Source organism: Cephus cinctus, unplaced genomic scaffold, assembly GCF_000341935.2.
Source record: "Cephus cinctus unplaced genomic scaffold, Ccin1 Ccin1_scaffold0108, whole genome shotgun sequence".
NCBI lineage: Eukaryota > Metazoa > Arthropoda > Insecta > Hymenoptera > Cephidae > Cephus > Cephus cinctus.
In genome coordinates this window covers 105,277-131,880 of record NW_014332843.1, presented here as the reverse complement: position 1 = coordinate 131,880, position 26,604 = coordinate 105,277, and the positions used below count along the sequence as shown (strand labels likewise).

General features: G+C 36.5%; 1 protein-coding gene across 11 annotated transcripts in view; it reads left to right on the top strand.

Moving 5' to 3' along the window:
• The window catches only part of LOC107274785 (KH domain-containing, RNA-binding, signal transduction-associated protein 3), a 137,852-nt gene that overhangs the window by 7,745 nt on the left and 103,503 nt on the right, over nucleotides 1-26,604 (top strand). For all 11 annotated transcript variants that reach the window (XR_003061920.1, XR_003061921.1, XR_003061917.1 and 8 more), the window contains one exon: nucleotides 25,590-25,711. Coding sequence is in view for 4 of the 11 variants with exons in the window: in XM_015754297.2 (XP_015609783.1) it covers nucleotides 25,590-25,711 (122 nt within the window). In the remaining 7 variants the exon portion in view is untranslated. The remainder of the gene's footprint in view (nucleotides 1-25,589; nucleotides 25,712-26,604) is intronic.

The window sequence follows — 26,604 nt, the reverse complement described above, 5'->3', positions numbered from 1 at the left end:
AGCAGAAGTTAATTAGTTTTAATAATGCGTAATTCTTATGGTGTTGGGTAAATTTCGATGGTTCGCTGAATTCTGTCGGAAATTTTTACCTGATCTTGTCGAATTTTTAACAAGACAAGTCGTACTCGCCAAAGTTTTATGTACGCATCTTTAATAATTGGCTTGGGTTGTTCCAGGACTCTAAAGTGAAAATGGATCTAAAACATATTTGCAGAAGAGTCTAGTTTCGTTATCACAAGTGTGATACTACTATCTTGTCATAACCATCTGAAACTCTTAGCTCTATAAATAATATGGAGAATACTTGCGGAATGTGTTAATTCTTAAGGTTGATTAAGTCCAAGTTCTCTGACCGGTAGTCTATCTGGTTGGTCGAATTAGTTTCACAATCCCGCACGTAGCTGCTATTTGAATTTAATTAATTTAGTATGATCTACAATACTATTCTAGCTCACGAAACTACCAACTCTGTAGAGAGGTGCAATTTAGGTCAATGGAGGGACCTTCGATTATAAAGTAAAGGAAGATACTTTAAAGAAGTATCGGTTGACCGAGAAAAATGAAAAGTAAAAGTTTGATAATTTTCCAACGTAAATTATTGGGAATTGTAGTAATAAACATTGAACATTATTGAATTGGTGACAATCAATAGGTTTTCTCCTTAGGAAATTTTAGTCTTTCATATTTTATTGTTGTAAAATACTTTTTAAAAAATCTTGGTAATTAAAAATGCTTTAATCCAGTATTATTTAATAAACTCCGCATCTTTTTTTATTATGTATTTCTGAAAAATCAAGTGTACTGAATCAAGTCAGGTCTTATGAATAGCAGTTTTTTCAATTCGTAATATGCTTTCGTCAGTTAGATTAATTCATAGTTAAACAGAAACTACACTATTGCTGTCTTCAGTAGAAATGTAAGTGTTACGTGAACACACTTACATGTCTTATTTCGTTGTTAGTCACTTTTTAGTTGTTTCTGGCAGTGCCCGTCAATAACACACGATATGTTTGTTGTTTCAAGGAGTAGTGGTTTGTATTAGCAAACAAAAAGGTATATGTGGGAAATTTTTTCAGAATAGCAAATACATGCTACACCCATTGAGACGCGTAAAATGATGTTATGCGTATTGCTTCAATTCACTTTAAATGCATTACCATTTCTGTGTTGTGTTCTGCCGCGCATTGAGGATATCAACATTTTAACATGGGCAGGGTGCTTTCAAATTTAATGCTTTTTGCATTGAAATAACACACGACACATTTAAACTGTGTTCATTTAACATATTAAATGTTGACTACACACATATAGTTGAAATAACACATTTCGGAACACACTTACATTTGCAATCTACAAATTTAGTTCCGTCAACTAAACATTGGGTCGCTTATAATGGATATGTTACACTTGATCTAACCTAATAGTATTTTTGCAATTGGACTATTATAATTTTTGTTTTGTTTTTACGTAAGTAATGTTTAAGAAAATTAGATCCTTTAACTAAATATTTCAGTCGAACCCCGTTTATTTTTGAGTTTGCCATATTAAATCGCAGGAGTGAGTCGAATCAACCTAAATTTTGATGGATGCCTGACTTTTTATTTTCAGTGCATTTTTATTTTGTATCATCATTGCCTGCTCATCATAATATTATATTAATACATTGTTCCATGCGACACTTTATTTTTCACACTAAAATTACATATGCAGTTTCACAGACCAGTTGCAATCGGCCAGTTCGTGATAACATTACCGTGATCTACAGCCGTAAATATCAAATGTGGAAACACATTAAATTCGATAGATATATCATTCAGTCAACTGGGTGTATATCCGCCTATTAACCATGTAAACGTACAACGAGTCCTGCCTAATCCGCTCGTAAACGTTATGTCTTTGATAATGAACCTTTGCCTATAAACGTAAACCTCTAACAGTCCGTGTCACAATTAACAGCGTACGTTAGGTGCTAATTTGGGATACGTAAAATTTATCTGATGATCGTTTGGACATGTTACTACAACATGTGGGAGTACTTTATCCGTTCGCTATTTCAAATGTGGAATATAGATAGTCATATGGACCTAGTTATGTGCATAGGTATTAACGAAAATTACATGTATAAAGTTTGTATAGCTACTTCAGCACAATTACTTAAAAGAAGTATAACAATTTAGTGTTCTTTACTTACATTATTATTTAAAAGTAGTGGCTCTGTGATATTATTTTTAAAGTTACGATAGCTACGCAAGAAATTTACTAAACCTAAGATGTGGAAATTTTAGGGATATTTAGTCGTTAATTTGTTAATTTATTTTTAATTTTATGTATTAATTCACTCGAACTGAAAAAACTTCGCAGAGAATTTGAAATATTAGGTAAGGGGACTACACTACAAAAACGATTTTGTAGTACCAACTGAAATATAGTTCAATTAAACCTACATGACGGTTGCCGATGGACATGTTAAGTTGGATATGTTAAGGTGATTCGCTTAATACACTGAGAAAAAAAGACGATGGTATTCTTAACTATGTAGCAGGGTAAAAATATTATTAGTTAGTGAAACCAAACTATCTTAGCATACTTGAGTTTACTATTGCAATTGGTGGATATAATTGTAGTAACAAAACTAACTTCATAGTAAATTACTTTACTAATTTCAAAAAGTTAAATTCACTTCAAAAAAAAAATTAAAATCTACTATAGACAGTGATTATAGTTAGCCACGGATGGCAAGGGTAAACATTGTCGCATAATTATGGTAAAAAACCATATTCATCCTAATACAGCAACCGACCATCAGAAGGACCGGCATACCCGTAAGCAGAGGCGGGTCAACAAGCCAATAAGCCCCAAACTATATTTTTTACGGAATTCTGAAATAGAGACGAAGAGGCGATAGAAGCTACTAATGTACAAAACCTAGTGGTCCAATCCATCGCACTACACTGAAACCTCGTTTAGGTTGACTCGTCAGAAACGTAAACATCTCGATTATGTTGACTCAGGAGGGGATCCCACCACTGCGCGGTTCCCCTCTTGCGATTATTCTGATTGGCTGATGCGCGTCACTATACAATTGCATTTTCCCTCCCTCATTACTCAGGGCAGCTGCTTGAGAATTAGGTGGGGGCGCGGGAGTCAACATAAATGAAAGGTATCGCGTAAACTTAAACGCGAGTAACCTTTTCTAAGAGTCAACTTAAACGAGGTTTCAGTGTACCTCGATATAAACTCTTAGACTTAAGTAAAATATTTAATATCCTAACAAACTTATTCAAGCAGTGGAAAAAAAGTAAATAGCTTGTAGTTACTGAGAAATATTTCATTGTTAAAGCAACTAACAACAATTAGTTGAAAATACTATTTTTACTTGTATATCTGGTCAAATTAATTAGACCGTTTCGTTAATCACAAGAGTGTAAAAGTTATATCCAACTATACAATTTATGGTGGTTATTATGATTTACAATAAAAATAGTAAAATACGAAGTTGATCAATCTTACTATTACCAAACAGTATTAATATGTCGTAAATATTATTAACTATTGTGATAATTCAGCGTAACAAATCTAAGTTCACTATAAACTATAGTTAAATCCTTTCAGAACCCTGAAAAATAGTTAAGAAATGGTAAATTTGATCGTATTTTTTCTCGATGCGTCATAATAGTATTCCAATGTCTGTGAATACTATTTATATCGTTCATTACAAAAATATTTCCTACGTAAGATATTACATTTCAGATAAGCGGAAGGACATAAATCCATCTTTAAACAAATTTTTATACACATATTTTTAAACAGTACAGTAAATAATTATAAAAAATTCAAAAATTTTCAATTTAGTAATCATCGTAGTAATTTTCGATGTAAAAAAGTGTCTTCTAGAAATTTCATTCACTATTACCGCTTGCAAGCTGAGATATCTAAAAAACATATTTCTATTTCAAGGAGCGAAGTTAAATAATTTTCAAAATTTTGCATGCACGAAAGTTCAGCACCTGCCAAGAACATATACAAATTTTAGATCCGTATTTTGTAAGGGTTCGAGTGATCGAAGCACCATTTTGTTATAGAAAATTGTTCACAACAAAATATTTTCTTATAATATCTCAGGCTATTTACGACTTCAGACCGTAAATTCAATTAATATTTTCTTTATGTGTAAAAATATCATTTGCGCGGTCCTTTCTACTATGCGCGACTAGGTAAAGACTAAGATATTAATATTCCACAATATGTCTGTGTGACATAGCTTTCATGTATAAAACATGAAGTTTCGTTGAGAGAAATTTTATTGTGTTATAATATATCTGGACAAATGTGGAAAATTACGAAACATAATATACATCTAAAGTAGTATGAAAAATTGTGGTATATGGGTTTTCCATATGGATGGTTCCCCATTTTCATGTCAGTCATAAAATTGCGATTGCACGTCGCATGGGAAATATGAAAAGAAAATTGCGAAACCACTTTTGTCTCCGTTGGCTAATGCTTATATCGATCTACCTCATAATTATTCGCTTCATTTAAAGGCTATTAATCATCCACCAAACTTCTTGAAGGCGGCGCCAATAGTGAAAAGCTACTGCTCGTGAAGCTGACATACGCCAGGATAATTAGGACGGTTGTTGCGGTTAATAATTCTATAGGGGTCTCACGGCACGTTCTGTTCTGAAGAAAGTTCCTAGAAGACGCTTCTAAGAAAAGCTTATAGCGGAGGAATTACACTGTGATGGAAGGAGCAATCACGAAACTTTCCGTAATTGTGGCCATTTCGTCCATTTGGGTACTTCCATATGCAACTTTACGAAGAACAGATTAAATTTCCTTAACCGCGTCACAAATTTTCCTGTGTACCGGCGGAAACAGTTCTAACAATTGACCTTTGACGCTCTTTTCACGCATGACACCTGACATTCAAAGTTTGAACCCTCAGCGCTTGTCATTTAGAACTCACTTCGTTCTATACGTTTGTTATGCAGCTCGATCAGTACTTTAACCATAATCCTAGAAATTAAGCAATCCTTAACCATTTTATAGAATTGTAAACACGATCGCATGGAATATATATTAATCAGAGTACAGTTGTCACAGTTGTTGCCGTTGTAGTTATTTTCAAAAAAATTAAATAATGGAAAATATCGGAGCTCGAAAAATAAAGAAATTGTCGATTGAATAATTTAGTTAAAGAAAATGAAGTTTGTGCAAATAAATTCACGCTGTCAATATAAGTAAAATTAATTTGTTGGTCTAGTCACTCTAGAAAAAAAATATTTAAGACGGCTGGTAAAGATGAAAAATACGATTCGTACTATTTTATGTTATTTTTGACATTTAGAGATATAAATATATTCCGTTGGATGTCGTTCCACGATAATTTTATTGCTCATTCAAGACCGGCTATGAAATTTCAAACTTGCACCGGTTTCAAAAAGAACACTTCTGTTTCCTGGGCACACTCCAATCATTCTTTGTTGTTATAACTCATCTTTTATTATCTTTATATTTATGGTTCTGGAATCAAATAACTGAACAGCGAGCCGGCATGGCTACTGCCTATACCTTTGTCTTTATGAGACTCCTTGTAGTTTTTACATTATCGACTGAAATCGATAAGTTTCAAACTCTCCCACATGATAACGCGTATATCATGTTCTAACTTCTGATCTAGGTCCGGAGGAGCCTTAAGTTACATTTTATCGACGTTTTGATGTGTTATAGCCTTTGAGTCTGATCTATTCTAAGCATTTTTCATGTCAAGTGAGCATGTAAAACGACATTCGCCTATAATCTCTAAAGTAGAGAATCGTCTTTTTCCAGAAATGGCAGCTGCTCGTACGCCACTGGTGTTCCTATTGCTTGCGGAAGCTATTGATATATCATAAGCCTACGTTTAGCTTGTGACTATATTTAGTCGCCCGTTCTGCTGTCGCAAACAACTGGAACATAAGTGGCATTCGGGCAGCTGCTGTTTCTGGCAAGTGACGATTCTGGACATTTATTTTCTGGAAAATTGAAGCGACCGTAACGGGGTGTTGCTTTACATGTGCTTTTCTGGCCAATTAACAAAGTTCAATGTTTCAAGTCAAATTAAAAATTTCAACTGTTTTATAAGCTAGCACTACCACAAGGTTTGATTGAAAGGAGTAAAGCCCTATGATTGTAATGTGGGCTCTTAAATAGCTCTTAATTTTGCAATAAATTTCATTTCGGTTTTTCATTGTGGCGGCTCCAGCTTTATTGACGTCACTTTATATCCCGCTCGATATACATATTTATATTTGCATGATTTCCAAAAATTGCAAATTGTGTTCTAATCGATTTTCTTCTTCCGTTTATCCTTGTCTTTCATTTGTCTGTTCTTCTTTTTTTGTACTCGTGTGTCATTTAGATGCTTTTTTTTTACGGGCTTAGCTCCTCAAGCTTCGAAGATTCCAATCCCTTTGCACCATTCCTAATTATACAGAATCACACAATTAAAAGGAAGTTGCAGCATCTGTCGCCAGCTGTTGAGTTTGTGCCAATGTTACGAGTTATCAACAGACAAGATCTTCCTGTCTCGTGGTCTCTATATTTGCTCCTAAGTAGTCGTGCCGACTTTGAAGCGTTGAGGATAAAATTATGAAATTATAGTAGAAAATATTATTCTGTTCACCGTTGCAGTTTCTGCTTCGAATATCGAGCTCAAATGCTGCCTTGGTTCTCAGAATTTTAGTCACTTAAATATAGATCTTGAGCTTGGCATCGTGCTTCAAGCGCAGCTTGAAAAATCACTAAACGGTTTCGTGGTCGCCAATTATATATCGGTCTGAACGAATTACCGTGCTCTGCTTGCACATTGATGCTCCAAATGGACGCGCCACGAAAATATCAAGAACAATGATCTCATTTACATATCCGCCTCACACCTTTAATTACCTTTTTTTATCTATCTCTCCATTTTTGTTTCCTTTTGCTTCTATGCTTAATTTTACCAACTTTAGCATCGTGTTTAATGATAGCAGACACTACAGGTATTAGTACTGTATCATGGAGTCACAAAGCTGAAAGGGGCTTTGCTTAGGAATGACCGAAAAATAAATGAACGGGACTGGCTAGTGTCCTGGCTTGGCAGTCCGTAGATATCGGGTTAGATTTCTGATTAGAAAATGAAATACAACGAGGAGGTCTAGGCAACTCGTTATACACAACAATTTTGAAATATTGAACCTAATTACTTGAGAACAATTAACCGAAGCAACCTATGAATACACATATGTATTTTTTAATGTTCCATCAATTAGACATAACTCTAAACTTGTTTTTTTTTTTTTAAATTTTCAATCTGTTTTTCTTAAGAAAAGTGAGCGATATTTTGTCTTCACATACGCCTCTGACAGATGAATACTATAGCATATTAAAAAATATCTTATAATCAAATTAATTTAGTTTCACCTATGTTTTTAGGACAATACTTCAGATATAATCACGAAACATTTTATAATTATTGTGCTATAATCATAAAATATTATCGAAATTTCTGGTCATTAAAACGACGCAGTAAGATTTTCTTGTTCATACTTAAAGTATAACTTTATGTTATGCATAACGTATAAACGTATGATGACTTATTGGTCCAATCTGCGCTAATTCTTAATCAAAATTCTTCAGAGACGTAATCAGATTTTAGTGTAACTCATGTCCCTTGGCAACGCGTGATAATTTATGGTTGCTAGAAGTATAGAGCATGGAAGTTTTTCGTTTTTCTGATGAATGTTCGACGCTTCCAAGAGACATTTAACCGTTTCGTAAGTCTTATGTGATTCATCTGATAGTGTTTAGTTGTGATTCTCCGTTTGTTCTCGATTAGTTGAGTTGCTAGAGGACATACTATATGCTTTATGCGCATAATTTCCATTGATTGTTGCTCCATTTTTCCTAACGCTATTATGTAGCTCCTTCCCGATGTTTATAGTTTAGATGTCTCTTTTTGGGAACTGGTAGCCTATTACTTTCGTGTGATTCTTATTTTGATACATATTTTTTTATGGTTCCTTTATAAGTTTTTTTTTTGTTATATTACGTTCTTACAGTTTGTCTATTGGGGATATACCTATTTCATCAATATTGTAAATTAATGATGTCCCAATATTGTACAATAATATGAGACTGGTCTCTGTGAGATCACATCTATTTTACATTAGTACCATCCCTATTATTTTACTATTATATGTTCTTCCATTGAAAAATGTTTAAAATTGTAGCGGGTCTATGTAAAGTCAGATTCTACGGATTAAACATATATGCTTGTTTGTTTGGTACGACTATGTTGCTTCCTCATAGAGGAAGCTGTGTGACGGTGGACATTTTTTTTTCGAGATCTTCGTGTCACCATGTTCAGAATGTACCAAAACGTCGAGAAAACATGTGGAAAAAATGTCCGGGTGCGTGTGTGTGTGTGTGGGTGCGTGTGTGTGTGTGTGTGTTCGTGTGTCCGTGCGCGTGTAATTAAAAATTCAAACGTGTATAACTCGAGAACTCGGTTTTAGTTACAACCCCCAAATTTTGCAGGCATGTGCAGCTCTGTAATCTCTTCATTGACTATAATTTTCGTCATGATTCAAGCTGCGGCTCGGTTTTATGTCGTTTTCGAATTCCCAAAAAAGGACGTTATCACTCTAGTGATCATAAGTTTTATGACACTCGTCTAAATAGTTCTTGACGAAGAGATTTATATCCAAGGTTGGTTGGTATTGCATTTGGGCCGAATCCATCGAGAAGTTTTTGATTTTATGATATTTTGAAGTTTTCGAAAAATCAATTTTATCGGTGTGACTAACGCTTACTTCAACGAATCAAACCGCAATTCTCTGCAAGTATGAAATATCATCTAGCCGTAACACATATGAAATTTAGCGAACATCGGCCAAGCGGATCTAATTTTATAGCAATTCGAAATTTCGCGGTTCAGTAGTAAATGAAGATTCATTTATGAGGAAACTAAGATTTAAAAAAATTGAAAATGCTTCCTCATATAGGGACTTTGTACATTACCTGCGACTCGGAGGAAGCATATTGCAAGTTTCAACTTGCGGCCTGTTTTCCTTTAAGGACAACTGTCCTTTCTAACGCAGAGTAAGCGTATGGCTAGTGGCATGTAATTTGTGCTTTGATTTGAGAGTTCAGTTCGCACCTTAAAGGGTTTCGAGCATTACAGCCAGTTTAAATAATCAGCTTTGGACTGATGTCATGCCAATTTTTCCACGTGCCTCGCATTTTTCGATCTTTCACTTTAAGCTATTTTATTTCTAGACCGACTATATGTATACATATATGTATATAGGTCTAAGCAACTCCAGGTCGCCAGCTGACATCAGACCGTCTTTTTGTTTTGCGATGTTTTTTAATGCGACAAAGTTATTATATAGACGTTGTACAATCTGGATACGTTTGTTAATACATGAGGAAGGGTAGATTTCGATACATAATAGTGTCTAGCTTTATTATACGTTGTAATATCGCATTAAATACTTGAAAGATACCGCACAGCGAGTGATGCCCAGTTACGCACAGACCCAATTGGATACAAGTACAAATTTTGGTCTCCGAAACGATCTTCCATCGGTGAATTAAAAATCTTATAACATATTTTTATCTGACGGAGCTTTTTAAAACATTTAATTCTCTGTTTAGTCTGACTTGCTCGTCGGTGATATACTTTTCCACTAATGTACCCAGTCCCAGAAGTTTGGACATTTCTCCCTATCTTAACGCGACCTAATCAAACCTAGCTTAATTTAATATAAAATCACATATCTATAATATACTATTGTATAGTAAAATATCATTCTTATCTAATTCTATTCGAACTATTCAAAACTGGACAGAATTTACAGTAAAAAGTGATTTGTGTCTAATTAAGTATTTGCTACGTAACTCCCCCCCCCAACCCCACCACCCTCCTCCGTGAGTTTCATGCAGTGCGAGAGGTAGCACCTTCAGTTGATAGTTTGAAGGACCATAAATCAAATCCCGTTTACAGTTTGTATTTTTTCCACCTTCCTGGCCCTCCAACTTCACAACGTCTGCATAAGAATTTGAAAAAGCGAGTATGTGTAAAGGCAGACATCGGTACTAGCCTTTCATAAGGCGCCTATTGTTGTAATCAGATTTGTAAGGGTTTTCCCGTAATTAATATACAACTCAGCGTAAAGAGTGTGAACCTTTATTTCTTTGGAACAAAACAGTCGTGGCCGGACGTTCGTCTGCCTCCCCCGTTTGTTACTGACTCCCTCTCGTTTTTTCCGCGATACGTAGCTCGGCGCTGCAGTCGTTCCCGCGCACCGAACGTGCCTCAAATTACGGCGCGTATTACAAATTTGAAAATCGTCTCACAGATTAGTATTAATATATCTACATATCGATAACTAGTATTATTCGACTTCTAATATTTTTATACTTCAAATTAATCTTGTAGCGTGAAACATTTGTAATAACATGTATAATCTCTGGCCATCACTTCCAGATCCACTTTGAAAGGTTATCTTCTCATAACTTGTAGTATAAAAAAGTTATTTAAACCTAGAATTGATTTCAAATGATGTCTATATCAAGAAGTGAGAGATCCGTTTATAGATTTACAATGTTTGTTACATTCAGATTGTTTCCATGGGGAAAAGACACTGCTAAAAAATAATAAATGAATACTAACTCTCTTTATTGTCTAAATTGTTCTTGTTAGCTTTTAGGGTTTTGAATATTTGTTACCATTTGCCCTGTCGTATGCGTCATTTAATTCTGAACGCATCAAATCCTTCATGTATTAATTTAAGTCGAAAGAACAATAATAATCACAATTATAAACATGCTACCTTCATGTCGATTATATGCTTAACTCATTAAAAAATGTGTAATATTCTTTTCCTAAAATTGTTAAATTCAGATACCTTCTCTTCGTTTTCGTTATTATTTCGAGTGTAATCAAATTTATTATTATTAAATAATGTACTTCGCGTGTAATGTATACAGTTATATTGAAGTGACAAAATTATGACTATAATGGCTTTGAACAAATTTCTACATAAATTTGAACGGTGTTTACACTCGTATATGGCTCTTTTTATCTGTATGATAGTTTAAGGTGATATTAAGATGTACTATATCGAAGAAAAAAATGCGGTGGATACAAAGAGAAAAATATGACGAAAAAGGGGGACAAATTTTGAACAGTTAAAGAGTCACATTCATGGCATCGATCGCATCAAATTACAGCTGCGTATAGAGAGCTGAATGAGGTGGCAAACGTTGCCAAGAAAGAACTACTCCTTGTCAGAGGTCGCTTGAAGGAAATTCCGCTAATGCCATGGACCACTAGTTTATTTCTGGTAGCAGTTGACCGTGACACTGGTTGATTCAACTTTATTCGGTCAAGAAATTTATTTGATGTTGTTTTTTCATAATTTTTTATTTACTGTTTCCTGGTAAAATTTTGCAGTATCGGTGTGGTCACATTTTGTAAAACGTTTCTGAAATATTTTGATTGACTTAAAATAGCCTCAGACAGGCACTTCAATATTTAGAGATACGAAATATTTACAGCTATTCCGCAAGAAAAAGATCCACTCTAAGGGACTCTTTTACCTTAAAAGTCATAGTAAGGTGGCCCCTCTAAAAGCTCTTTTACTCAAGGAAGGACTATAAATGTTTATTCAAAGTAAATTTACACGAAGCAATCTTTTTTTATGTGTTTAAAATGCGTACATCTGTATGATTATTGATTGTCTTTTTATTGATTATAAATAACTGTTATTAGCTCCGTGTATGTATCCAGCTCGATATACATTAATGACAACAAGGACAAAACGATTAGTCTATGGCGGGTCGAACGTGAAAACTGGAAGTATCGAATGGCAAATGAATTTTCTAGTGCCGTAAATCGGTCATGTTTCCATAAATTGCGCCCGCAGAGTAGGACTGGAATAGACGGAGTTTAAGTTCGTAGACCCAGCGTCTACTAATCCCTAAGCAGCGCATAGCCAGGAAATCTAATTTTAACCAGACGAGGATAAGATTTCCTGCATTCGCCATAACATTCTCAAATCATAGTAAAATTCATCTCAAGTCCCAAGAATCAATCATCCTACAGCAACATGTAGAAACGTTTTTTTACGCCGAGGAACTTGAGTAGTCGCACGTAGTCGCACTCCTTCCTCTAGAAATACCTTTGCAATGGCGCAATCTGAACGACATTACAAAAGAAGATTCGCATCCGTCGACAACCGTTGTAGGAGAGTGAGTCTTTTACTGCGCACATTGGACTACGAATATACCGTTCTAGTTGAACGACCGCATAGGCGACCGGAATCACAGTAGCCTCAATCGCTAACAGTCTATTCTTAATATTGTGTTTAGAATCTTTTAATAGTTAACCCCGATCCATGTACGATATAATTCAGTTAAATGTAATGATCGTGGAAGAGTGTAAGCCTGCGTTCTCTTAAGAATATTGCTTCGAGAGAGTGGGAATGTGGCGACAGTCAATCGGAGCTACAACACCTTAAAGACCAAACTTTCAATTAAAGTTTTCTTTTTTAATTTATTTATTGTTTTGATGCCAATATGCACGCCATGTATTTGAGATGTCAGAAAATCTGTGCTCATTTTTGGACACATGCCTATGACACATCTTTGGACTATGCCTGTGAATTCTATCTTTATAGTTTGTTCAACCATGTTCTACGCAGACATGGGTATAAACAGCATTGATGATGTCATTTACCTAAAGGGGGCTAGTGAACTGTCAGGATTTGGTGTTCATACATTTCTCTTGCTAATTCCAAATTAATAATGTGTAAAGTTAGAAAACATATAGTTCCAAGTACAGTTATTTTGAACGGGGAAGACGGTTTTTGGAAATTTACTAAAATCAAATAAATCACTCTTGAATTATGTAAGTGGTGTATTTCTATAGGTTCAATAAAATATAAATTTCATATAAGTTATAAAAATAATTTTTATTGAAACTTCATTATCAAATAATGATACCTTGTTCTACGTATGAAATGGGCTATATGAATTAACGAAACCATACCGCTAAACTGTCTCCGAGTATTGGCCAAGTTTTAATAGAACCTCCCCAGTTTCATTTGTGTTTAGTCTTTTTGTGTCTCCCGATTCTCATCCATTCTTTGCTCTCTCGATAGACGGCTCCAGGCCCTCACTGCAACCTTCTAATGCTCTCTGGATTGTGAAGTCGCTTGGAGTCTTAGGCAAAAGTTCTTATTCGGTGTTGTTGTGAATTGGGAGATACAGAAAGACGGACACAAGACACAAATGAAACTGAGGAGATTCTATTAAAAATAACTACAACGAACACGTAAGAAATTTCCAAATTGAAATACGGAATCATAACCTGGCCCGATTTATTAAACAAAACACAATGAGTTGGTGGAACTGCTGTTTCTAAACAAAATATAAAAATGTTATATAGAATAGGACCGAATATCCCTGAAATTACTAGAATGGTTCCGTGACCCGAGTAGTGGACAGAATATTTTACTTTATTTAAAAAAGGAATGGGAATGACATATCTCCTAATCAAAATGATTACAATTGATGGTTCCGTGACCCAATTAACAAAGAAAAGCCAACAATTGATAATGCTCTATCACACTAGAAAAATAAAACAGACTCGATATAATTTTCACAATAGAACGTATATATTCAACGATAATATTCAGAATTCGGCGTTAGCTAGTGCTAACAGACTCATGATACTCTCGTACTAAGGAAACAATTACGGGAGGCCTTGGCTCTATAGACGGCAACGCAGAACCAAAAATGACAAATAAATGATATTAGACATCATCGATTCTTCAGTTCGTGGTTAACTAGCAATCCACGGATCTACATTCGATTGGTATTACATAAAGTACGACACTGCGACACGATCTGCCTCAGGATATTGAAAAATTGTCCAACTCTCAAAAGCACCACTCATGATAACCAGATTGTTCGCTCTAGATAACCATCGGGACAAACACGTCTGTCCCTAGGTATGGCCACACCGTGAATGATGATAGAAACTTAGAAAATCGGAACCTTCTCCAAAGGCGCGAAGTAAAACCTACCCTAAACCCAATAAGATTTGCGGATACATCGGCTTCGCCAGAGCGATCTTGATCTTCAATTGTTTGACAATTCCGATAAAATATATTCTGGCATCTGTTGCGATGTCTGCAGTTCTATTTTCGAGAGGCGAGAATCTCATCCAGCTTTGCTCTCTCGGTGAACGACTCCAGGCCCTCACTGCAACCCTCGTATGCTCTCTGGATAGTTGATTTTCTAGGGTGAGTTTTCCCTGATGTTTCTTTTGCCTCATCAGCGTGCTCCGCCAAGCTTGTAGTTGATGTTCACGGGCCCCGTAGCAATTAAATTTTGAAATATTCCTTTCGGATCCACTTCAAGTTTCTAAATCATAAAGAAAGAACCTTCCCACGAGGGAAATACATAAAAATGTATAAAATATATAGTCCAATACCACGAACTCTCTTCCCACTGCGTAGAACCTCACCGTGCAAGCAGAAAATTACAAGTTTACTCCTTTCATAAAACACATCTAAAATGCGTCGTCGCAAATCTAATATTCACTTCCTTTATTTCTTGATTTGATGAATTTGTTTATTTCGACCTTTCGGTCTTGAAATACGACTTTAGGACATATTATATAATTACCCCAGTGGAAATTTATTCAGGCTCAGATCCAACCCTTGTGCCTTAAAGTGTGCCTTAAATCGGCATCCGGCCCAGATAAGGCCGATTTAGGAGGCCCTTATCCGGGGTGTAACGCTACTACGAAGCAGGCCCTGATCAGGCTTCTGATCCGGGCCGGACTGCATGTCGGATTACAGCCGGAATACGATGTATCAGGGCCGGAGAGAACCCGGATGATAGTTTTTATATAAAAATGTTCATAATAAATAAAAAATATCATGAAATATCTCGGGATGTGTTTGAATATTATTTATTCAGTATTAAATAAGAACATGGTATACATATATGTATACTACTTTCACTGTATTTTTTTATTGAATGTATACATACTTGATATCGGCTCAGTGACCCACTTTTGCTTGCGGGTATCTCTGTCCCTCTGGTGGCCGGTGGTTGTATTACATGTATATAGTTTCATATTAGGGCGATTTCAGTGTTGCCTGATTTCACACCTAATACGGCAGCTCTGAATAACGCCTGACTACGGCCAAGTCAGATTTTCCATAATAGGGCTTGCCATGAAATTGCCTGATGCGGGATATTATTACCTGATCAAGCCCAAATTCAACTGGTGGAAGCAAGTCCTGATCCGGTGGAGTGTATTAATATTACGTCAGGACTTAACGAGGCTTACGTAAGGTAAGCCAGATCAGGCAAACGTACCGACATTAGTTTAGGTCCGGATAAGGCTAAGAGCAGGCGAACCGGAACAGGCCAGCCTTCCCAAAACCTGACCCGGGCCTGATGGAAATTCAGGCAGCCTGAATAAATTTCCACTCGGGTATAATATATCTTAAGCAATTTTTTCTTCCCTTTCTTACTTGTTTGAACCAATTTCCCTTTTTTCCCCAGTATTCGCATCATGCTTATATTTTAAATTCTTCTTCTATCGCAGTCTCTCATCAAATGTTGTATCCTATCTTTTCCTCTGCGACAGATTCTACATATTTTCTTCACTTTAGCTTTCTAGGATCTGTTATCTTTTTTGTTTGTTGCCACACCAGCATCTAGCTATCAGTTTTCGGTTTTCCCTATTTTCTTGCTTCTGGAGGTTTTTGGTAGGTCTTTGTTCCTCATTATTTTGTATCTTCTGTTATATCTGTATTCTCTGATTCTACTTATTTATGTTTGCTATTATATGTTCGAGTCCATGATCTTGAATTTGCCAGCCATGCTCATCATCTTATTTAGTAGTTTTGCGTAGCCGCAGTTGATTATGTAATTCTCTCTGTCTATTACCGTTCCTATTTTCTGCTTCTGCCTCTCCTTTAGGCACTTATTCACTACCTGTCTTCCTTCTGCCAGTCTTGCTTTTTTCGAAATTCATTGCTTTCTCTCTCTCTTGCTGTTATCTTTGTTTTATCCCTCTTTCTTTCATCCAGTATTATATAGCTCGGAGTGCATCTGTAGAGGGCTAGTATGCATCTCAAATATTTAATTTGTATTTTTTTAATTCCCGTTTGCTCTTTGTATTCCTAGACTTCTGCTCCGTACTGACAAAATTGCATGATTAAAACACATTTGAAAAATAGGTGTATACGTTTGCCGTTTGTGCTGCAGTGAGCGGGATTTGAAATTATGATTGTCGGGATGCTCAAATTAAGTAGTGCGATACTAACCACTGAGTCACCAGCCCAATCTGTACACGTTACTTCAGTTAGAAGCGATAATTAACACTATTTGTATTGTAACGTATTTTCTTAACTTGGCACCGATAACATAAATCTCAGAGCTAGCTTACGTCTATACCGTACACGAAACCCAGCTAGAAAAACTATCCACAGATAGCATGGGAGCGCGAGCTAGCTCGAGACACCTCGATCGGTGTCTTAAAACAGACTACTTTGACAATAGTCAAATTTGAGAACTAATCATTCTGATAGGCGATAACTTTTATCTTTTCCCTAGAGAAGCGTTCCCTAACGTATCGGTACATAACTCTTGGAGGTTCATCACGACCGATTTCCCAGGGTATCGGGCGACAGCTGGGCACCACATCCTTAACTTGGCTCAGCGGGTTCCTCCCCTGCCTTTAACCGTAACTAAACTATCTCCACGGTAGATTCAAGCACCTCGACCTTAACTAAATAATAATCAATTTTCCGAAGCATTGGTGTAATTGCACAAATCAACCTGAGAGCGTAGCTGCTGAGTTGGGTGGCGACTAGAAGGGAACTAGAAAGCGAGAACGTTAACTAAATCGATAACTGGAGTCGCCTTGTGACCATGAGTCCAAAAATCATGTTAGAGTATATGTATATGAATACCATAAATTTTGCAAAATTCCTTTGAAAATGTGATTCTCAGTTTGCTTATAAGCCTTAAACAATATGTGATAGACCAAATTTTATAAAAAATTTTACAGAGTGTTTGCAAAAGTATTTGTTAACATTTAGAAAAAATCTTGATTTTCAATAATTATATCAAATGTGATATTAAAATGTTTTATATTATGTCGAAAAAGTTTATACCTGATTATTGACTTCCACCATAGATCGTATGTTGTATTGTATAAGCAAGAGATCAATCGTTACGTCTGAACATTGCCAGAACATTTACCAGTTTAATACACATTTGGAACGGAGTCGCTTTCCCAATTTCTTTCCATTCTCGTCTTCTCCTCTTCTTCTTCTTGGATCGTTTTGACCCTTTGCTTCAATCCCTTTTGCTCTCACGGAGGCGAACCAAGGTCTGTTCTTTACTTACAACTGCCCTTCTTTCACGACTCCGCATGTGCTGAGTTACAAATAGGTGTGAGGTCTCTCTTGGCTCACTGATCTTACTAACGAGATTGTTTTCTAGTCTGTCTTTCTTTCATTTAATTTTCTTCATGTCGCTCCTTCTTGCAATTTCTTATATCCTGTTGTATTTTCTCTCCCCTATTTGTCTGATTTTACTTGGTTTCAACTTTTCTTTCCATCAGATCGTCATCTACAAATACCTTCTTTTTCCCTAAGTTTTTCTTTTTTTTTTCTCTACTATTTTTGCTTTAATGTTCTCCCTTCCTTCAAACCTGTGTGCATTATTTACCTTACTTTCATAAAATAATTCAGTGAATTTTTCACTGATCGATTCAGTAGTTTAAGACTTCATTGGTTAAACAGTGATGCCATGGCTGCCTTTCTATTAAATCAGTAGTTTCAGGTTTATGGAGCCATGTCAACTCTTACCATATTGTTTGTCGCATTGTTACGTCGTATATGAGTCGCTGCTGGTGTTATTAATTGGTGATACTAATCAACAGTGAACTGATGCAGCCTTCTATATCATTATGGTAATATGGTACTTTTCTTTGCGATGTATGTAAATTATGTTTGTACAAATTCGTACAATTGCTTGTAGCAACAATAATTTTAAATATAGATATATTTTCATACATATTCATTTCACAAACTATTAATACATTTTGAAGTATTTGATTTCCCCTTTAATCTGCTTCGAGCGTTTTCTTGCGTTTGCAATAAACCTTTTTTTTCAATTCCTAGAAAATATTTTATCGTGCCGTATCTTCAGCCAAGTTATGGCTTTTATATAGAGCTAACATGAGAGGTGAGACGAGGAAGGTGAAATATTGTTTTATTCTCTATAAAATCTAATGCCGTTTTATGGGAATTGAAATTCCTTGAGAAACCGGGATGCTGTCCCTGTTATGTCCTGTGCGGCGCGTTTCGAGAATATTGATAAATTCCTTCACCACATCTGCGCCCAATGATTACGCGCGCGTGGGCACAATATCACCTCAAGCCGTTTATATACTCCTCTGCGCTTTCCAGAAATCATCAACGAACGACAATCTTCGATATTTTCATTATTTTATCGAGGATAGTTGCTTCTTTTCAAGTTAATATTGAAGTCTTGTTTGTAAAATTGCACTTTGTTTATACAAGTTTTTTAAATAACTACTAAATTTGAAATTCGCATTAGAGTCTCTCTCATGTCTCCCACATCATCAAGCTAAATTAATATTTCTTTCTCATGCAGATACAATAACTACATTTAACTTTTCTTTAACTGTCAAAAATCAAGTCAAGTTTGGTTCATCCATTGAAGGAATTCGTAGACGACCGGAAGTATCAAGTCATAAAATTAATATATTAAAAAAAAACGGCCGAAAAACAGTTTGAGGGGGTGAAATTAACCACAAAGTTGGGCTCCTCGAGGGCGGTTTTCGCAATTTCGCATACTTCCAGGTGAGATATTAAAATGGATCAATTGGAGAATAATCTTCATGACTGGTGGGGTGAATGCATATAAAATAGGGGTTGAAAAGTGCGAAATTTTTATAAAAAAAAAAAAACAAACTTGATTCGATTTTGATGAAATCAATTGCATTTGAAAATACTTTAAAAAAAAGGTGCTGCTGGCGTGATCGCAACATGTGACTTTCTCATTACGATTGTTTTTGGCATCACGTTACGATTGTGAAATTATTTGATGTTAAGAATTGAGTGATGTAGAGTTGAAATAGAGAATTCTTTTAGTTTCGTCAGTTTTTTATCGAGTTGTAACTATTGTATCTACGTCTAGATATTGACGTATACTGAGGAGACTTTTCTATTGGCTCTCATGAAACTAGTAAAAAAAAGGTCTGTATGTACACTGCAGACTAGAACATAGTAATTTTTTAATCAGTCTATCGATAGACATTTTTTTTTAATTTTTCACATTTCAGGTAAAGTGCCAGAACGGATTATTCTTTTGGTGTTAATTTCAATACCAAAACTACATTTTATACATAGAAGACACACAACAAATTTCATTGCGATCCGTAGCCTCTTTGAAAAGTTAATGTGTTTTCGGACTGAATTTACCACAGACGGTTTTAGACAGAAATGAGTAAATGCTTTTTTGGGAACCCAGGACCCTCAAAACATGTATTTCCATTAAAATCTGGGAGTCGATTTTTTTTTGGATTGCAATACTTTCTTACATACTTTGTATGTGATGAGAAAGTAATATGAGATACATGTTTTTGTGTTTTCCGAAAAAACTTCATTTAAAGGTGCTTAAATTTATCTTCCCAATTATTAGAAAGCTCTTTTTTATGTCAATTAAGAAGGTCAATTGTTTGAATAACGCTCGGTTGTATGTTTACCAAAATCACCCCTTCGTTTTCAGATGCCTTATTTCTGGCGTGATTCCTTTTACCCTTAAGCACATTCTATTACGGTTCTATGGAAGTATGTAATTTTTGCGAAATTCTTTTAATAAATAAATTTCTTTTAGTTAATTTCCTTACTTCAAAGTGCATTAAGAATGAAAATAAATATAAACAAAATGTAGCGAATATAGTATAAAACTGAAGTTATCATTTTTGCGTCGTAAATTCATCCGCTTATCGCAGTTCTTTGATACGAAGCTATTGTCAGAGTGATTAATGAGATCTAAATACTGTATCTATTAGTGCTGCATCATTTTTAATGTCTTTCATTCGCAAAAATGTTGTTTTGTTGTTTCAATAAGTTTCATTTCATTACAGCACCGACAGAATTGAGGTAATGGACGGTTTGTCGATCAAAGATTTTTCTTTATTTTGTCCTATAAATTTTCAAATGGGAAGCACGGGTTCGAATATGTGTTAAACAACAATCCAAATTTGTTGTGTTATCAACCAAATATATTAAGGGATTATACGCAGTTAGGAGGCCGAAAAAAAGCGATTTTTCACGAAATTTTCTGGAAAGCCATTTTAACCCTTTGCGGTCGGATTAAATTTGGAGGTGGGTATCTTACTGGCCGGAATTAATTTCCGCCGATAGAGCAGGGATACGTAACGATACAACTTTTGTTTAGGTTAGATTACGTTATCTCCAATCGATGGAGCACCGTATTGGTTCGTGAATAGGTTCTTTAGGCATTGAGGTTCGTATAGGAGAAGTGTAAACTGATACATGAATGCATACAGTATACGATTCGTATAGTTCCTTGCTGTGGTGGCTGAGAGCAGACATACGACCGGAAAGGGTTAATTTATTGACTTGAAAATTTGTATGCATTGTGACGTGCTCTGGGTGGTTAAGTTCACCCAGGGTCTACCGAAATTAGCTATCGCAACAGGGAGGGAACACTAGAAGAAAGGGAACACGGTGTAGAATAAGTAACAAGATATAATTAATAGAAGCAAATACCGGTATACAATAAAATAGAACAAAAGAAACCAGAAGATAATAAACTAGGAAGGTAAACTCAAAAGATGCAATATTCAGAATTGACAGATCCACAACAATAACACGCGGGTGCTCGCTCGGGAGCACACGGGGACGTAGGGATTTAAATGGCCTCGGCGGGAAGAGGGGGATCGGGGGACGGAGAGGCATGTTACGGGCAAGGGGGACAGGAGGGGCAGAAAGGGAAAACGAAAAGGCAGAAAGAAACCGACACTAGATATTTCAAAAACAACAAATGGGCGCCAGCTACTTATTCGGTGTAGCACCGTCGAGTGACCTCGTAAGGTCCTCGAAGATTTACTGTAACACGAAATGGCAATGCAGCAGGTGAAGAGGTGAGGGGTCTCAGGGAGGAAGGTTCCTGAACACAAAATGGCTTCTTACAAATTACCTCGGCTTTACAATATTGGAAAACGGACGAGGAAGGGAAGTACACGGAGGGTCTCCCAAAAAGGGTGCAAGATACTTAAACTACGTCGCACGCAATATACCGCGGGGGTCGAGCTCGTGGGCCCGTTGGGCGCTTTGTGGGCCCGTTGGAAATACCAAGAAAGAAACTACGCAAAAATGCCGATTCACGTGGGACGGCTCGCTAAATCCAAAAGGGAATCTACTAAATATCAAAACGCAAAAGCAAAAAGGGGGTAGGGAACGGAGAAAAGGAAAACGCAATTATACGATACTCACTCAAACTGTATCCGCCACACACGTAATTCAAAAGATTGCACACTTGTATTCTCACTTGATTCACAAAGTTCACCCTGTCGCTAACGATACCCTGGCTCGAAGTGGTGATATGCAGATTTACGGTTCTCGATGTTTCCCTCAATGGGCCTCGAGGGCCTCGGGGCATTGGTTGGACCGCTTCGACGGCGCGTGGGCTGGCTGTCGCGCCCCGGGCAAGATGACGGCCTCTAGGCCTGTCAAAAATCCTTCCGGGCACGTCCACGGAGCTGGAAGGAGAGGGCTCCACCCTTATCACACGGGCCTCTGTACTACTTCATACACGTGGTGATGGTGGCGGGCTGGACGGGCATCGTTCCCACGTGGCTCAATCAGCTGTTCTCTGCCCATGTCTTCCCTGCCTTTCGTTGCCTCGGCAACATAGCCACTCTCGCGATTCGTCCAGGGATGGCTGTTGTCCTTGTGGAAGGTCCGCGGTGGTGGTCCTCGATGACGGTCCTCAAGCTGGTGCCTTCCAAGGGGGGGAGGGGTGAAGGGAAGGAATCTTAAACTGAATACAAGAGATCTAAAACGCTGAATATACGCAACAAACAATATTTCTCAATAATACATGCAATGATCGTGCTCGGGGCCAGTGGTGTCCTCGAGCCAGGTGGCGGGGAGGAGTTTATGATAGCATTTTTGTTACGGCTTTCAACTTTATTGTAATATTTTTTATTTTCGAAAATAATGATTTTTAAGGCCGATACAGTAGATCTCCGAGCGCTCCTCTAAGAAAGGTTGTTCGGCAGTGTGCACGAGAACTCGTGTCTGGATGATGTGAAATGAAAAAACCAAAAAGATTTAGTTAATATAACGTATTATCTCGTAATTAGTCGAAGGAATAAGCAAAATATTATTTTGCCAAAAAATCGCGGCTTCTCAAAAAAAAAAAAGTTTCGATCTTTGATCATAATATTAGCCTTAAATTGTTTATAAAATGTAAAATATTTATCGCCAATCAGGTAAAGATTTAAACCTTCGATTAATCACTAAAAAATATATTTACAAAGTTTGTGTACAAATTTGAAATCGATCGGTTCAGTTGTTTCCGAGAAATCGTGCACACCGACTTTAAAAACGTAGTTTTCAGAAAAACGCGTTTAAAGATATATCACGCTGACCTCGTCCCTGAGGAAAAATATTTTGAGTAATGAAGAATACGCTAAAGTTTTTATGATGACAACCTTTTGTAAAAATATCAACTATCTGTTCATTAGATTTCCGCATCATGTCGTCTATAATTATTAGTATGGGGTGTTCTCCGGTAAAGTCTGAGCAGGAAGGTAACCCCTCCTGAAACTCAACACTCTCCAACTCTTTCGGACGATAAATAGGCTGTGATTCGGAATAATACCAGATAATTCTAGGAAATTTAACATCGCTCATATCCTTGATGTATTTTATAAAGTTTTTAACGAAATAGCTTTTTCCGCATGAACTAGGTCCTGCCACAATGGCCGACCACGGGTGAATCCAGCGGGGATCCATAACTTAACACGATCAAACGTACTAGAAAACTGTAAAGTGTTTCAAAGTGTCAAGTTTAAATACTAAGAAAATATTTTTAAGATTTCGTACTGCTACCAGTTTCTGTTATTATGTAGGGATGGTGGATAAGCAGTGGAGGATGATGCTCTAACCCTTTAAGAAGCGTCGTTTCCCAGGATCTTCAATCAGTAATAAACATTGTTAGTTACATCTCAGATATCCTTGTTAAATTGGTCAACTCTCAAAGTTCTAATTGGGATTGTCCAGCTACTCACGCCGCTTTATACCATGAAGAGAAGTGTGAGGGCGTCGAACATTGGATAATGTGTGCGAACCCTCAAATGTACGAGTAATCTCAACGTTTGGAAAAAGTTTGTACGAAAATGTGTCCAGTCTATCGTACTGGGGGTGTAAAACGGCCTGAGGGTATATACCTGATCGTCTGGCCTTAAAAGAATCACTACTTGCGGAAAAATCTGACGTGGAAAATGGGAAGAGGAAAAATAAGTAAAACGAAGGCGATTGTAAACGAAAAAAAGGTAGCACTTAACGAAGGAGAAAACAGGATGTCGCTTAAAAGATCTGTGGGTGTGAATGCCCCACGCCTTCTACATCTACATCGTTACCCGTTCCAAAACCATCACCATTGCTGATGATGCAAACTGCATACAACTTAAACAATCAGAAGCGTATCGTCGTGGGGCTAGACATTCACAATGGATATCAACCGACTTTACAACTCCTTGGTTGTAGAGGGGATGGGGTTACGCTTCTACCATTGGATTGGCGACTTCTCGATCACTCTGAGAAATTCATAGCCCACTTTATTGATACTGCTACTATTGTTACAAAAAATAATGAATGGTCTACGATACCCCTCGCAAATTGTAATGTTATATTGTGTGAATTATATGGTGACCGCGAAATAAAAATAACATCGGGGAAAAATAGTATTGCTTTTAAGAGACAATGTTTTGAAAAACTTTTAAAATTAGAGTCAGGTATATGTTCCATCTGACGTTCGCTGATGATCATTTCTTCGTTCGCATTGCATATTTAATCATCTCTCCACAGAATTAGTAGCATTAGCGATACACAACTTAGTAAATAGTTCACTCGAGCGTTTAGATTGCAGTTTTAACTGGGACGACTGTATGCCTTAAATTAAAGCATAGAAAAATTGTATGAAGAGTAAATAAAAACAGATTATATAACATAAATAATTGACTTTATTCCATTATCCTTATTCTTCAAAGTATTTAACTTCCTAATCTTCAAAAGGTCCTGTTGCAAAATGTATTTTCATTGCGAATAAGAAATGCAAATCAAAAATATCAAATGCCCAGGAAACGTTTGTACATCCTTCGTACCACACCAGGCCATCCTTTTCCTTTCTTCGATTCTTCGCATACGCACATCACACACCATATTCTTTTTCTGTGTCGAGAGCACCATGTTTATTAAATCTTGCGGATGAAAGTTTATCTTTATTCACTCTATAGACAGTTTTACAAAGCGTTTACAAACCTAATTTATCTTATAACTCATATCTTAAAGTCAATCCTAAATTTTACTTAGGTAGCTACCCTTACGATTGTGAGTTAAAACTCGTTGTCTACGAAACACGTGGTCGCCTAGGAGCGTTAGATTGTCTGGCTGAAATGTGCAGGCTCCAGAAATCCTAGCCGTTCGTTGCAGTTCTTCTCCAAGATTTCAGAAAATGTTTCGTTGTGCGAAAATGTCTCAGCCCTCTTTTTTTCGTCACGATGTAGGCTTATCTTTCAATTTTCCTTTTTACTTTCCGACATATCGCTTTGCCTGATAGTTTTACTGCTACCGTTTAGTTTTCATACAGAAAAATTTCTACTTCCAATTTTGAAACAGAAAATTTCAACCGTAAAACTTTTGGGATTCACGCCCCACCCCTACTTAACCACGCCTCCAGGTCTCGTTATAACGGATCTATTACTACTCACCCCTTAAGCGACATTTTTTTCGTAAACATTTTTTCAAAAACATGTATCTTCTACTTTTTTTTTAGTAATTTCAAATGCAATTGGTTTCATCAAAATCGAATCGATAGTTTTTTTGTTATAAAAATTGTGCACCTTTCAATCCCTATAATTTTGTTCAACCCCCAGGACTGACGAAAATGCATTTTTCATTATTCATCATAAGGATTAGAAGGACGATACCTGAGGTACCTTCCTTGTTAGTCAGCTTTACTATGCGCTCTATGGAACAACGTTCGTGGTCCAAAGCTTGTCTTCGGACCTGCTGGCTAGAATCCGAGTTGTGTTTATGGAAAACTACACAGCATCTACAATATAATGATAAATTTGTATGCACATACTCTGGTAGAAATGGGAAAAGTGATTATGTTTTGAAATGTACGATGGTATTTTCCAATTGCACACGTTAACTGGCATTTCTTTGGGATTACAGAGATTCAAAAAACTCAAGCTATTGGGAAGCCTCTGAGGGACCCCAAATATGTGGACATTTATCGAGAGAAGCCAATTCGCGTAGCAGTAAAGGTTCTGGTGCCAGTCCGGGAACACCCTAAGGTAATAATCAAATTTTATAATAAGAGATTGACTGTTACATTCCTATTACGCGGACCTAGTCTATAATTTATCTCCGCCATCTTTTTATTTTAAGCTTTTTGACGTAAAGAAGTTTCGTAAAAACAGGTTCCTTCGATATGTTGGACTACAGATACGTTTTTGTTCTTTTGATACACGGATCAAAAATTTCGATTCGCTTCCTATTAATTCTAAACTGACATTAGCTTGTATGATACTTTCACTGGTAATTGTTGCAGTCATCAGTTACAGTTCAGTAGAATTATCCAACTTGAATGGGAGCAAAATTCTACTTAAAATTGAAATTGAATGCTATTTGTACAATTGGCTTAGCTACCACCCATATAGCAATTCCATATATATTTCATGTACATTATATATACAATTGCGGATATTGAATATACATTAGATATACACATGTACTTCGTATCACATCATATACAGGGTGTTCGTTATGAAACGCACTGTAGTAACATCGTTGCATTCTTTGTCAAATTCTAATGAATACGTATATTTTCAGTTTTCATTTCATATATCAAAATTTTGAGATAATTAAGGTTGAAGTTGCAGTAATGCGACCAATCAGAGCGCGTTTAAACGGAGCGTAGATGACGTCGCGAGTCAGCCCGCAAGACCTGCTTACACTAGGCCAATAACACTAAGAGTATCGTCGTAGTGTCCCTGTTTATCTGCATGTAATTGAGTGAGATACAATCGCTCGCTGTAACGTCAGTGAATTTCAGAAGGTACCCTTTATTCCTTATAATGTCTATTCCTTTAATGTGACAAGATTGTTGTAGCAACGTATTACGTTTTGAGTGGTCCTGAAAAGGACCGATTTTGATCTACGCATGACCGAGCTTGGATCTGGACAT